Source organism: Aquarana catesbeiana, linkage group LG13 (assembly GCF_042186555.1).
Source record: "Aquarana catesbeiana isolate 2022-GZ linkage group LG13, ASM4218655v1, whole genome shotgun sequence".
NCBI lineage: Eukaryota > Metazoa > Chordata > Amphibia > Anura > Ranidae > Aquarana > Aquarana catesbeiana.
In genome coordinates this window covers 13682342-13695193 of record NC_133336.1, presented here as the reverse complement: position 1 = coordinate 13695193, position 12852 = coordinate 13682342, and the positions used below count along the sequence as shown (strand labels likewise).

Below are 12852 nucleotides of genomic sequence, written 5' to 3'. Positions count from 1 at the left end.
GCGGCCGCGCGTCTCCTCCATCTTCCTCCTCCTAGGCTAATGGGATCGCTTCTTCTTTTTGGCAAATCGGAAAATGGGTCTCAGTGTGACAATAGCTGATATTCATTCGCTATTATCACACAAGTGGCTGTGCTCACACAAGGATACCTTGAGCTCTGCTTAGCTTCTAAACCAATCTGACTGGTTTATTTCCAAATCAATAGGGGGAGACTTGCTTCTTGAACAACACATGGCCTTAAAATCTAACTCCATATTATGGCATAAAATCAAGAGATGGTATGTGTTGCCATGGCTATTTGTAGTGATTTTATAGCCCTGATATGGAGTTAGATTTTAAAGGCCATGTGGTGTTCAAGAAGCAAGTTTTCCCCTATTGATATGCAAATAAACCAGTTGGATTGGTTTAGGAGCTAAGCAGAGGACAGGATGTGATGTAAGCGGAAGTTGGGGGGAGGAGTTTAGGACTTTTTGAAACAAGCATGTGAGGACATAGAACAGAATTGGTTTGGAAGACAAAGAGGCAAGACATGGGTGTTGGAAGCTTGAGGATTTTGGAGACGTTTTGAGTTGCACTGAGCAAAGAACCATGACGGACATTACATCTTGATTCCATCTCTAATTTGAGTAACTGTTCAGTTTACTTATTGCATACATATTGTACATGCTTATTTTGCTAGAAAGGACAATTGGCTTGTGCGTGTTGTAGGCATATTTTGTAACTATGAATTGTGTTTTGTGCAGTTGTATGTGCGGCTTTTCTGTTTAGTAAGACAACGATACACTACAGAGGTTTAAGTTTCCTTGGCTTCTTCCGCAAGAACCTTTAAAAAAGACGCCTACGGGCAATAATAGACTCCCACCAGCAACAATAGATCCCTCTGCTGCCCGCATTAAAGTAGAAGTCCACCCTAAAACTAAAATCCCTGCATCTATAGACATCCACAATCTAACACTAACTTAACTAGCCCTGTAAAGAAAAAATCAGTATACATACCTCTTTTGAAGTTGCTCCGACCCCATCCCACGCTGAGCTGTCAGCTGCGGCTTTGCTGTGGAGGCGGGTGCAGAGGACACATCCAACATTGGAAGCCCCATAGTAACTCTATGGGTGACGTCACTCCCCATTCCTTTCACAGCCGTTACCGGCTGTGTCCTCTACAGAACTTCCGCCGCTGGAGTTCAGGTCGGATCGGCTTCAAAAAAGGTACGTATACATATTTTTTCTTTACAGGGCTAGATAGGTTAATGTTAGATTGTGGATGTCTATAGATGCAGGGATTTTTAGTTTTAGGGTGGACTCAACAGTATATCCCCCCCCCCCCAGCAGCAAAAGATCTCCAACCAGCAACAATAGATGCCCCAGTAGCCAACAACAATAGCAATAGATGCCCCTCCAAGAGTGGACCCCCAACAATAGACTTCCCTAACACTACACCCCCCCCCAGCGACAATAAATCCCCCAGCAGTCAGCAGTGGGTTTATGTCACATTCTAGATACAGATATTAATAACCATTTCTTACCATGTTTTTTTATTTTTTATTTGCCAGAGTCAAAGTTAGCTAGTCTTACCCAAGACCCAATAAGGGAAAAGAGCAGGATATGGGAGCTCGAAAGGAAATGTAATCAGATGACTGTAATATTGTATTATGATCTTCGTAGGCTTCATAAATCCTAAAGACGGGGTAACTCGACAGAACGGCATGCATAACATGGTCCATACCTACCTTGGAGGGACGATGGGTGAGGTTCCAATCTCCAGCAACGATCCTATATTTGTACTGCATCATTGTTTTATTGACAAGTAAGTTTTATCACTAAATCTGTTGCATCAGAGGCGGGCAACTTACTGGACACATGCAGAGAATGCAGACATACTACGGGTGTGATTACAGGGGACAGTCAGAGTGGGAACATGTTATATGAGACTGCTGGAGATGAATGTCATTACAGTACCTTCAAAACACAATCCTCCATCTCCTAATACTGACTGAGCCTTGCAGCAATGTAGGGGTCTGACAAAGAAACCAGCAGTGCGTTCAGCCCCCTAATCCACATGCAGGACGCCAGACGCATGGGTTCCAATGTATTTTTTTTGTTTGAAGCACATGATTAGAGCCAGAGGCTCTAATAGGTTTCAAAAAAGGGTGGGCTCGGGGCACAGAGAACTGCACCCTGAGCCCATCCACTTGTGTGACAATAGCGAATTAATATTCGCTATTGTCTTCCTCATTCTTCTCCCAGGCAATCAGGAAGCCCCTATTGGCCAGGGAGTCTTAACACTCCCTGGCCAATCATGTCTCAGGACACACTTCCTTTTTCTGTTCAGCCGGGAGGAGAATGTCTCCCTGTGTGCTCGCCGGAGCGGCCCCAGCTGTTCCTTCCCCCCTGTCTCCATAAGGTAAGGCAGCATTCACATGGCAGAGAAGGATAACAAATAATTCTGCGCTGCCAAAAAAAAGGAAAATAAGCAGCTAACACAGCCAATAGAATATGGGCATATGACAATAAAACAGAAAAATAAGTGTAGCGCTAAAATTCAATATGAAAACAATGTCCCATCAATGACGAAAAATGTCGAAGAAAAGCTTAGAATAAAGTCCACTATGTATATAAGACACATAAAATAATTGATGTAGATTCAGTGACTTCATGTGGGGAACATATTAGATGTGTGACATCTGGAGTGAACACAGAGTAGACGCACCACCACCAACAATAGGGAGGCTTACCAGATTACGTGGACCCAAGGGGGCATACGCCCGACTGAGTCACATGAAGCTTGGGTGGTGGGTGATGGTAGATGTTCCGGAGGAGTGGTATGGATGGAGATCAGAGAGCAAACCGGATTCTAGTGGGTCCCTCAGGATGATGTTGGGAAACGGATAGCAGTATTGTACAGTATACAGGAAGGAAAAAGGCCACATAGTGTAATTCCGTAAAACAAGTACAGAATTTATGAAAAAAAGAGATACACTCACATGAAATTCGTAAAATCAGCGCTGTAAAAGTATGGCGGCAGTAGGGTCCTACCCGACGCGTTTCATCCTCATAGACATCTTCTGGGGGGTCCCCCCACTGCAGCCAGGAAGATATATATAGGAACAGTGATCTAAATGATGGGAGGCCACTCCACGTTGTGTACAATAGCCACTTCCGGTTTTCCGGCAAGATAGCCGCTCGGCGTGCATTCCACGCCTCTCTGGAAAGCCGGTACCGGAAGCGAAACCAATGGGGTTGATGGAATGCCAAATACAAACAAATGAAACAGCCCAAAGAAACTATTAAAACATATAGCAGATTCCTATTATATATAGGAATCAGATGTGTGTATGGCTGTAAAGAATATGCCAGCCATGAAAGAAAGTGCGCGTTAAACCGACAATCCGTGGTACGCACGCACTGTGATCAACGCTAGTTTGTTCACAGCATAGACCAAGCGACCGAGTGTGCGCGCACCATGCGCATGCGCGCCAGTGAAATAAACATAACTGGGATATTGTATTGTTCAGACATCGGACCGCCCTCTGTTTTGGGATGGTCCCTCCTTGGAGTACGCACTCCGTGAACAAAAAGTGACCTTTCACATATGCAAAACAGCATGGTCACATGTATTTGTGTGGTGGCCCCAAGCAAAGAAAGAAAGTGGGGTCAACGTGAATGTAATGTGATAAACGAAAAATAAAACAAGAACAGAAAAAATATTTTATGTGTATGCCTGCATTTTAATATGACAAAAAATGCATATATAATGTGTGAGAGATTGTTGGTATTAAGTATAAAATTGATGCGCTTTAAATAAATAGTGCACAATATGCTGCTACGACTAAGCTTAAATCCAGGAATAAAAAATGCATACATGTGAATAAAATAGATAAATAATTATGGTGCTAATACATGTGTTAAAATTGCCAAAATAAATCTTCAAATTGGTGATGTGACGGTGAATATAAATAAAATAATAATGACACTCTGAATACAATGTCCAGGCAGAGATAAATAGTGGGGGAAAGTAAAAATAATTAAACAGTTCCTTCCCTTAATCCAGATTGATTGACTCACTGGGTTAGATCGTTTGTATCAGGATATTTAGTTTTTTTTGCATCCCACTTTAGCCATAATACTGCTGGTGATTCGGCTCTCAGGATAAAGGTTTTATGCAAAGCAAGCAAAGAAAAAATAGATCATTGTGCAGTGAACTTACTAGATAGTACATAAGCAAAACAGGGACAAGAGATACACTCACAAACTCCCGGTCTATTAGAAGCATTCAAATATGCAGATTGCAGTCAGCCGCTGTGGACGAGGTTTCCCATAGAGAAACAGCTGCTGTTAACCTTCAGGTGTATTGCAGCACTGAATGTCCTAAGCTCCTCCCACGCGTTGCATCACTGACACGTGACTTTCTCAAGGATCCTTGAGAAAGTCACGTGTCAGTGATGCAACGCGTGGGAGGAGCTTAGGACGTTCAGTGCAGCTTATCAGTGCAGCCTCATCTGTGCCCATCGGTGCAGCCTCATCAGTGCCCATATCAGTGTAGAGGAAAAAGGACTTATTTACAAAATGTTAAAACAGAAACAAGAAAAACTGTTGCTCATTTTTTGTTTGTTTAGCAAAAAAATAAAAAAAAAACCCAGTGGTGATTAAATATCACCAAAAGAAAGCTCTATTTGTGTGAAAAAAAAAATGATAAAAATGTCATATGGGTACAGTGCTACATGTCAGCGCAATTGTCTTTCAAAGTGCGACAGCACAGAATGCAGAAAATTGGCCTGGGCAGGAAGGGGGTGAAAGTGCCCGGTATTGAAGTGGTTAAAGGGATGCCGGGCCTGGGCGGGAAGTGGTTAAGTTGCAGTTTCCATGTTGACATTCAAAATTTTACAAAAAATATTATGTGTTTTTTATTCAATACGAGGGCTGTACTGAAAGTGTTGCAAAAGTTGGCCTACACTTTTTATTAACTTACATAGGTTGTTCAAATTTCACATGTTGGCAGAGTAACTTCTTCTTCTTCTTCCTTCCTTCTTCCTTCTTCCTTCTTCCTTCCTCCTTCTTCCTTCCTCCTTCCTCCTTCTTCCTTCTTCCTTCTTCTTCTTTCTTCTTCTTCTTCCTTCTTTCTTCTTCTTCCTTCTTCCTTCTTTCTTCTTCTTCCTTCTTCCTTCTTTCTTCTTCCTTTTTCCTTCTTTTTCTTTCTTCTTCTTCCTTCTTCTTTCTTCTTCTTCCTTCTTCTTCTTCCTTCTTCCTTCTTCTTCTTTCTTCTTCCTTCTTTCTTCTTTTTTCTTCTGTAAATAATGGATTGCAAGCAGAATCAACGTGCCGTCACAGAGTTCCTGACAAAGGAAGAGTGCAGTCCGTCTGACATCTACTTAAGGCTACAGAATGTTTATATGTTTTAGATGTGGTTGGTCTTCAAGGTTGGTTCCCCTTCTTTAACCTCCTGCCGATCGCTCAAACTAAATATCCTGCGATCGGGCGGCAGTTGCGGGCACGGCAACGTATATGTATGTTGCCTTCTTGCTTACGGGATTGGGGAGCAGGGAGACAAAACAACCAGATCAGTAAATAAAAGCAGCACACATTACATACATTACACATTGTAAATAAGTTTGAAAAAACCACGCTATGGAGACAATTGTAACTGAAAATGAATAACAATGCAAATATGTGCTTTGGGCTGCTGCTGAAGTGCAAGGTGAAAGTGCCCCAAGTGATGAAAAAATATAAATGTTATACTCAGCGCTGCTCCAGTAAACAATAAACACTAATACAATACAGTGGAACCTCGGATTATGAGCATAATCCCTTCCAGGAGAATGCTCGTAATCCAAAGTACTCGCATATCAAACCCCATAGAAGTCAATGGAAACTAAAATAATTTGTTCCACATTGAGTTCAATGGCATGCAATACCGCATGCGGCCAGAGGTGGGGGGGCGCCGGGGAGCCTCGGAAACGGCCGGAAAGGCCCGAGGACACCTTGACTGAGCTCGGCAAACCTCGGAAAGACTCTGTTCCTGAGGTTTGCCAAGGTCAGCCGAGCTGTACTCGGGCCTTTCCGTGCATTTCCGAACGGCGCCGAATGGCTGCGATCGTCGTGCGATCATCGCGCGCTCACCTCCGGCACCCTCCACCTCAGGCCAAACGCGATACTGCACATGGTTTGGCCTGAATCATACTCGTTTTGCGAGACAACGCTCGCAAACGGAGTTACGATTTTTAAAAATACAGTGCTCGTATTGCGAAACGCTCGTTAGCTGCGTTACTCGGAATCCGAGGTTCCATTGTATATAATAAAGCGCCTACATCAGTATAATCAATGACATGATATTGCTTAACAATATAAAGTGCTCAGTGCAATTATAGTGAAAACAAATAAAGTGCAATCATTTAAAGTCCATCCATAAAGTCATATGGTGTGTTGAACTTGTGCAAATGATGCAGTTGGTGTAGATCTTGGTAACACTACGTGCTCCCCTTCTGGCTCCCCACTCACCAGTAGGGATGGGCTATCTGTTCGAGTCGAACATGAGTTCAAGTCGAACATTGGCTGTTCGCCCGCTCGCCGAACAGCGAACAATTTGGGGTGTTCGCGGCAAATTCGAAAAGCCGCAGAACACCCCTGCCCGGTAGTTGTGGGGGTCTGCGGCCCCCAAATCCCGGCCCCCCCTGTGTAAAATGGTAATGGGGTACAAATGTACCCCTACCATTTCACAAAAAGAAAGTGTCAAAATGTTAAAAAAAACACAGGAGATGGCTTGGGGTCTTTATTAAGTCCTTTATCACATGACCCCGTCCCCCTCTGACAAGAGGAAATGCCAGGGTTTCCCAGTGATGTGTACGGGTGACCCCGCCCCCCTCTAATGCAATGCAGGATTCCCGTTGCATCAGAGGGGGGCGGGATCACCCGTACACGTCAGATTCCGATAAGCCCCCCGCCCGCAGACACCCACAACCACCGGTAAGGGTTGTGGGGATGAGGCCTTTGTCCCCATCAACATGGGGACATCCTCCCCATGTTGAGGGCATGTGGCCTGGTACAGTTCAGAAGGGGGGGTGCACTCTCTCGTCCCCTCTTTACCTGCGGTCTTCCATGTTGCGTGCTCGGATAAGGGCCTAGTGTGGATTTTTGGGGGAACCCCACGCCATTTTTTAAAAAATTTTGGCACGGAGTTCCCCTTAAAATCCATACCAGACCTGAAGGGCCTGGTAAGGGAATTTTGAGGGACCCCCCCCCCCCCTGCATTTTTATTTTTTTTAATTTTCAATGACTTTTATGTGTATTGTCAGGACCGACAATTCATTAATATCCGGCACTAGCACTAGTACTTTTAAATTACTTTTTTTTTCCTATAGAAATGTCATTTTGCTCTCGGACTGTTATAAACACGGGAAAAATGCGCTACTTTACAGGCATACTATAGGCACCCCCGGGTACGAAACTTAAAGGAATATTTCACTTTTATTGTTTCACTTTAAGCATTATTAAAATCACTACTCCCGAAAAAACGGCCGTTTTTAAAACTTTTTTTTCCATTGATACATGTCCCCTGGGGCAGGACCCGGGTCCCCAAACACTTTTCATGACAATAACTTGCATATTAACCTCTAAAATTAGCACTTTTGATTTTTCATGTTCGTGTCCCATAGACTTTAACGGTGTTCGCGTGTTCGAACAAATTTTTTGCCTGTTTGCATGTTCTGGATGCGAACTGAACAGGGGGGTGTTCGGCCCATCCCTACTCACCAGCAATAATCTTTAAATGTGCCTGTTATTAAATTTAGAATGTCTCCCGTCAAAGGCTAGGTCTGTTGGATGTGATCAGTATATGGGTGGAAATATCACCTTCCTTCCACCGATATATTAGAGACGTCTGGTATATCCTATATCCAAATATAGTTATCACCTTTCCAACTTTCCCGGTGATCGGATATCCACATTAGACGTGTGGCAATGAAGAGAAAAGGATATATAGTGTAATACTGCTAATTTTATTTAATAAAAATCCCAAATCATTACACTTACATCAAACTTTTAAAATCGCGCAGAAAAACTCCGCCTTGGCATGCAAACAACTTAAAGGGGTTGTAAAGGTAAAAATTTTTTCACCTTAATGCATTCTATGCATTAAGGTGAAAAAACTTTTGACAGTACCGCCGCCCCCTGCCCCCCCGTTTTACTTACCTGACGCCTCGAATCTTCGCTGCTCGTCCTCGTCATCTTCATTGCAGCTCAGCCTGGTCGCTGATTGGCTGCAGTGGATGGATTGAAAGCAGCGCAGCCATTGGCTCGCGCTGCTGTCAATCACATCCGATGACGCGGCGCGCCGGGGGGGCGGGGCCGAGTGATACAGCGAGCGGCTATAGCCGCCGGCTGTATCACGGGAGCGCGCCCGCAAGCACTCACCACTATGCGAGGGAGCTTACATTAAGGTGGTAAATGCTTGCGGGGAGGAGCTAAAACAGCCGCCGAGGGACCCCAGAAGACCAGGTTCGGGGCCACTCTGTGCAGAACGAGCTGCACAGTGAAGGTAAGTATAACATGTTTGTTATTTAAAAAAAAAAAAAAAATTACCTTTACAACCCCTTTAAGCTGAGGAGACCTAGTGATGGTTGTTTGCACGCCAAGGCGGCGCTTTTCGGCGCGATTATAGAAGTTTGATGTAAGTGTAATGATTTTGTATTTTTATTAAATAAAATTAGCAGTATTACAATATATATCCTTTTCTCTTCATTGCCACACGTCTAATATGGATATCCGATCACCGGGAAAGTTGGGAGGGTGATAACTATATTTGGATATAGGATAACATAAATTGAGATATAAATAAGCGAATTCCTCTAAACTGATATATATAAAGTGCAGATACACAACATAGACGATTAGAAATGTGTATCCACAGGTTGAATAATATCCAATCAATCAATACTTGTACCTGAAATTCTTAAAATTACAAAGTGCTTGTAGCATACATATAACCAGGGGTTTTTTTTTCTGGCGGAACGCCGTTCCGGCACCTATGACAGCCCCCTCTGCGCTGACCTTGTCATGCAACACACCCTAGCACTGCACACCCAGGGCTGCTGCCCTCGAGTTCTTCGGGTCCCAGCACGGCAACCATAAAGTTGCCGGTGTGGATTTAGGAGGCAGCTTCCATCCCTGCCTCTTCTCACATTGTAGCACGGAGCAGGGGAGACCTGAAACTCCGACCCCAGCTACAATTCTGATAGCTCCTTGATTGGCTGAAAAAAAAAAGGCAGAGCAAACCATATGGACTCTCGAGAGAGGGGGCGGTGCCCGCGTGCCCTTAATGGACGCACCGCCACTGGTGTGTTACACATTCACTTATTACAATTATTTGGCGCCACTGTACTCCTCTCCTCTTAGGAAGGTGTGTCTGGGGGTGGGGTTTTGGGAGTGGTTGGGGGTTTGGGTTTGGGCGTGGTTGGGGGTGAGGATTGGGCGTGGTTGGGGGTGGGGATTGGGCATGGTTGTGGGTGGAGATTTAGTTGGGGAGGGTGAGTTCCTGCACCTATTTTCTGAGAAAAAAAAGCCCTGCATATAACAAAATATAGTGACTAGTGTGTGCATGACATAAAAGCAAAGCCCAACATAAAAAGTCCTTCTAAAATGTAATTGCTTAAAGCGGAGTTCCGGCGAAAACATTATTTTTTTTTTAAAGATTCGAGCATTATTACTAATGAAATAAAAAAGGAGTATAGAAAGATCATGATCGATTTATGTAAAATATAAATTACTTACGGGAATATTCTCTTCCTCCGTTTGTGGCCGTTGCCATCATGATTGTGGGCATGTGAAGCCCAATCCAGATTGCTTCTTGGATTAGCTTTGGAGAGGTGCACACTGGGTAACCAGCATGCACCTCTCGAACTTGCGCATGCGCGATTTACTGGCCGTAGCGCCGATTGTTTATAAAGTTGCCATAACAACGGGCGGATACAGAGGAAGGTCCCGCCCCGTTGTTATGGCAACATCACAGTACTGCCCACAGACTCCTGGGAAATGATGTGTCATATTTCCCAGGAGCAGAGGCGAGGGAGGAAGTCACGAGGAGCTCCGCAGACCAGGAAGTGGCAGATTACGAGGACTACATAGCAACAGGGCATTTATGGTAAGTATAAAAACAACTCCGCTTTAAAGTGGTTGTAAACTCTCCCCGACAACTTTGTCCCATGTAAATCAGCATAAAAAACCCGAATGAACACTGCTTGTAGATATCTCCTTACTTGCTTAGTATTGTTGTAATCCTTTTTGTTCTTTAGAATGACTTCACTGAGCATGCCCAGATCTCCCCTGATTTACGGCACACTCTGTGTACTTGTCTGTCTATTATCAGATCTTCCTACAGCACAACTCTGAAATCCCACGAGACTGCATAATCACTCAGCGCTTCATACTACACCCCATGTGACCATGTGACATCACATGCAGTGTAAACTTGGGCATCGGACAGGATTACTGCAGCCTTATCAGCTGAAGCTGATAAGACTGACACAGGCAAACACTAGATAATCGGCACAAGTAAATACTATGAAATAAAACAAGTCAGCTATGTTAAACAGGGTTGCCATAGAAACGTTGGATTGAGAAGGAGGCTTGGTTAACAGTACAGGAAGTGCTCAATGTAAGGGCGGAAATACACTCTACTGTGGACTCAGAAAACAATACTTAGGATGGCGCTGCCTAACCCCTGGAAACAAGTTTTTTAAAGTTTCTTTAAACAGTAAGTAATAAGCAATTTGGGCTGGGTTACAGTGGCTATAGTTTGATAATTACTTATTATAATGGACTAAATGAAAAGCAGCATCAGAGTGGGAGAGTTTACTTCCTCTTTAATAAAGAATACTACAAATCAAATAAATATAAAAAAAAAGTCAGCTATGTAAATTTCAGAACAATGATAAATCCCTTCCCCATTAATGTCAGCGAATAAGTGATTGGTGTCTTTTCTTGACCTGGTCATGAAAGGGGTAAAACCTCCCAGAGGTCAAGTGGTTAATCTTCTGCATCCATCTGTAGACATTGCTCTTGTCAAAGGTGTCATCTTCGTAAACATTCTGTAGCCTTCTGTGGATGTCGGACAGCCTGCACCCCTCCTTCATCAAGACTTCAATGCTGGCACTTTGCTTCTTCTTGGAATACATTATTTACATTTATGAAAAAGAAGAGCTCATAAAAAGAGTTACTCTACCAACATGTGACATTTGAATGACCTATGTAAATTCATAAAAAAGTTATGCCCACTTTTGCGTATCTTTCAGTACAGCCCTCATTGTTTTTTGTCTGGATTTTGCATATCTTCACGTATTCATCAATATTTGTAGGATCTTCGAGGCATGGATTCTCAGAAACAAGGCAACTCCAGAGATGTACCCTAAAAATGACCAGCCAGGCCAAGGTCCTGAAGAGTGCTCCACTCCGTACTTCCCGTGTTACAGGAACAAAGACCTCCTACGCATCTCTACCAGATTTGGATACATCTACTCTAAATACAAAGGGTTGTAATGAGTCTTTGAGGCAAGTTTTATGTGACTGGGATCTGCTCCTTGTGTGATGGGAAAACCGATTCAAAACGAGTGTGCAACCTCAGAACCACAACAAGCTCTCATTTTTAATCTGTCCAATCGTCTCACTCCAAAAATCCAGTGTAATTTTGTAGATCATAACACACTCTGAAGAATTAAAACCATGAAAAGAAACCTACCAGCTACCAATACGGACTTTATTTGGAATCGCTACTTAGTTGACTTTGAAATTTTCCACATTTTGTCATGTTACAATGAAAAACGTTAATGTATTTTATTGGGATTTTATGTGATAAACCAACACAAAGGGGGTCATTTACTATAGCGCGAATATGCAATTGCACGGTAATTAGCGCTAAAAAAACAAATAGTGCTAATTAGCGCCCAAACGAAATTCACAATAGCGCTGGCAAACAAATACTCCCAAAATCAAATTCCCTCTAGTGCCCAGACAACAGATAGCGCCCAAACCCTTACTCTTGTTAGGACCTGGAGAATTGCACATGGAAATAATGTTTAGCGCACGATATGATCACCTAAATAGTACTGAAATATGTGGTATATTGTTTAAAGATAATCTGCTTTTAACCACTTCAGCCCCGGAAAGGATTTACCCCCTTAATGACCAGGCCATTTTTTGCAATACGGCACTGCGTCACTTTAACTGACAATGCCGCGGTTGTGCGACGCTGTACCCAAACAAAATTGAAGTTTTTTTTCCCCCCACAAATAGAGATTTTTTTTGGTGGTATTTTATCACCTCTGCAGTTTTTATTTTTTGCGCTATAAACAAAAAAAGAGCGACAATTAAAAAAAATAATATTTTTTTACTTTTTTCTATAACTATCCAAAAAAAAAAAACACCAAAAAACTCATTTCTTCATCAGTTTAGGCCAATATATATTCTTCTACATATTTTTGGTAAAAAAAAATTGCAATAAGTGTATATTGCGCAAATGGTTTGCGCAAAAGTTATAGCATCTACAAAATATGGGGATTTATTTATGCCATTTTTATTATAATTTTTTTTTTAACTAGTAATGGCGGTGATGTCTGTTTACATTGACAGATCCCCATTCTGGCTCTCTGAGGAGCGATCGCGGGTTGCCCCCTAAAGCCCTTAAAGTGCCCGCCGTACAGCTACGGCGATTCACACAGGGGAGCCAACCCCGTATAATGACGGCGGCTGGTCGGCAAGGTGTTAAAGTGTGTGGAAAAGCTATATATACACTGAAATATCTTTAAAAGTCTGAGAAGAGATAAATTCTCTTTACAACCATAAAATCTCTTTACAACCAGGTACCAGCACAA

General features: G+C 43.0%; 1 protein-coding gene across 1 annotated transcript in view; it reads left to right on the top strand.

Annotated features, from left to right (window-relative positions):
* Positions 1–11655, top strand: part of LOC141117398 (tyrosinase-like) — a 35255-nt gene extending 23600 nt beyond the window's left edge. The window contains exons 4-5 of the mRNA XM_073610248.1: positions 1661–1802; positions 11341–11655. Coding sequence (XP_073466349.1) covers positions 1661–1802; positions 11341–11521 — 323 coding nt within the window. The 3' untranslated portion in view covers positions 11522–11655. The remainder of the gene's footprint in view (positions 1–1660; positions 1803–11340) is intronic.
* The last annotated feature ends 1197 nt before the right edge of the window (positions 11656–12852 follow it).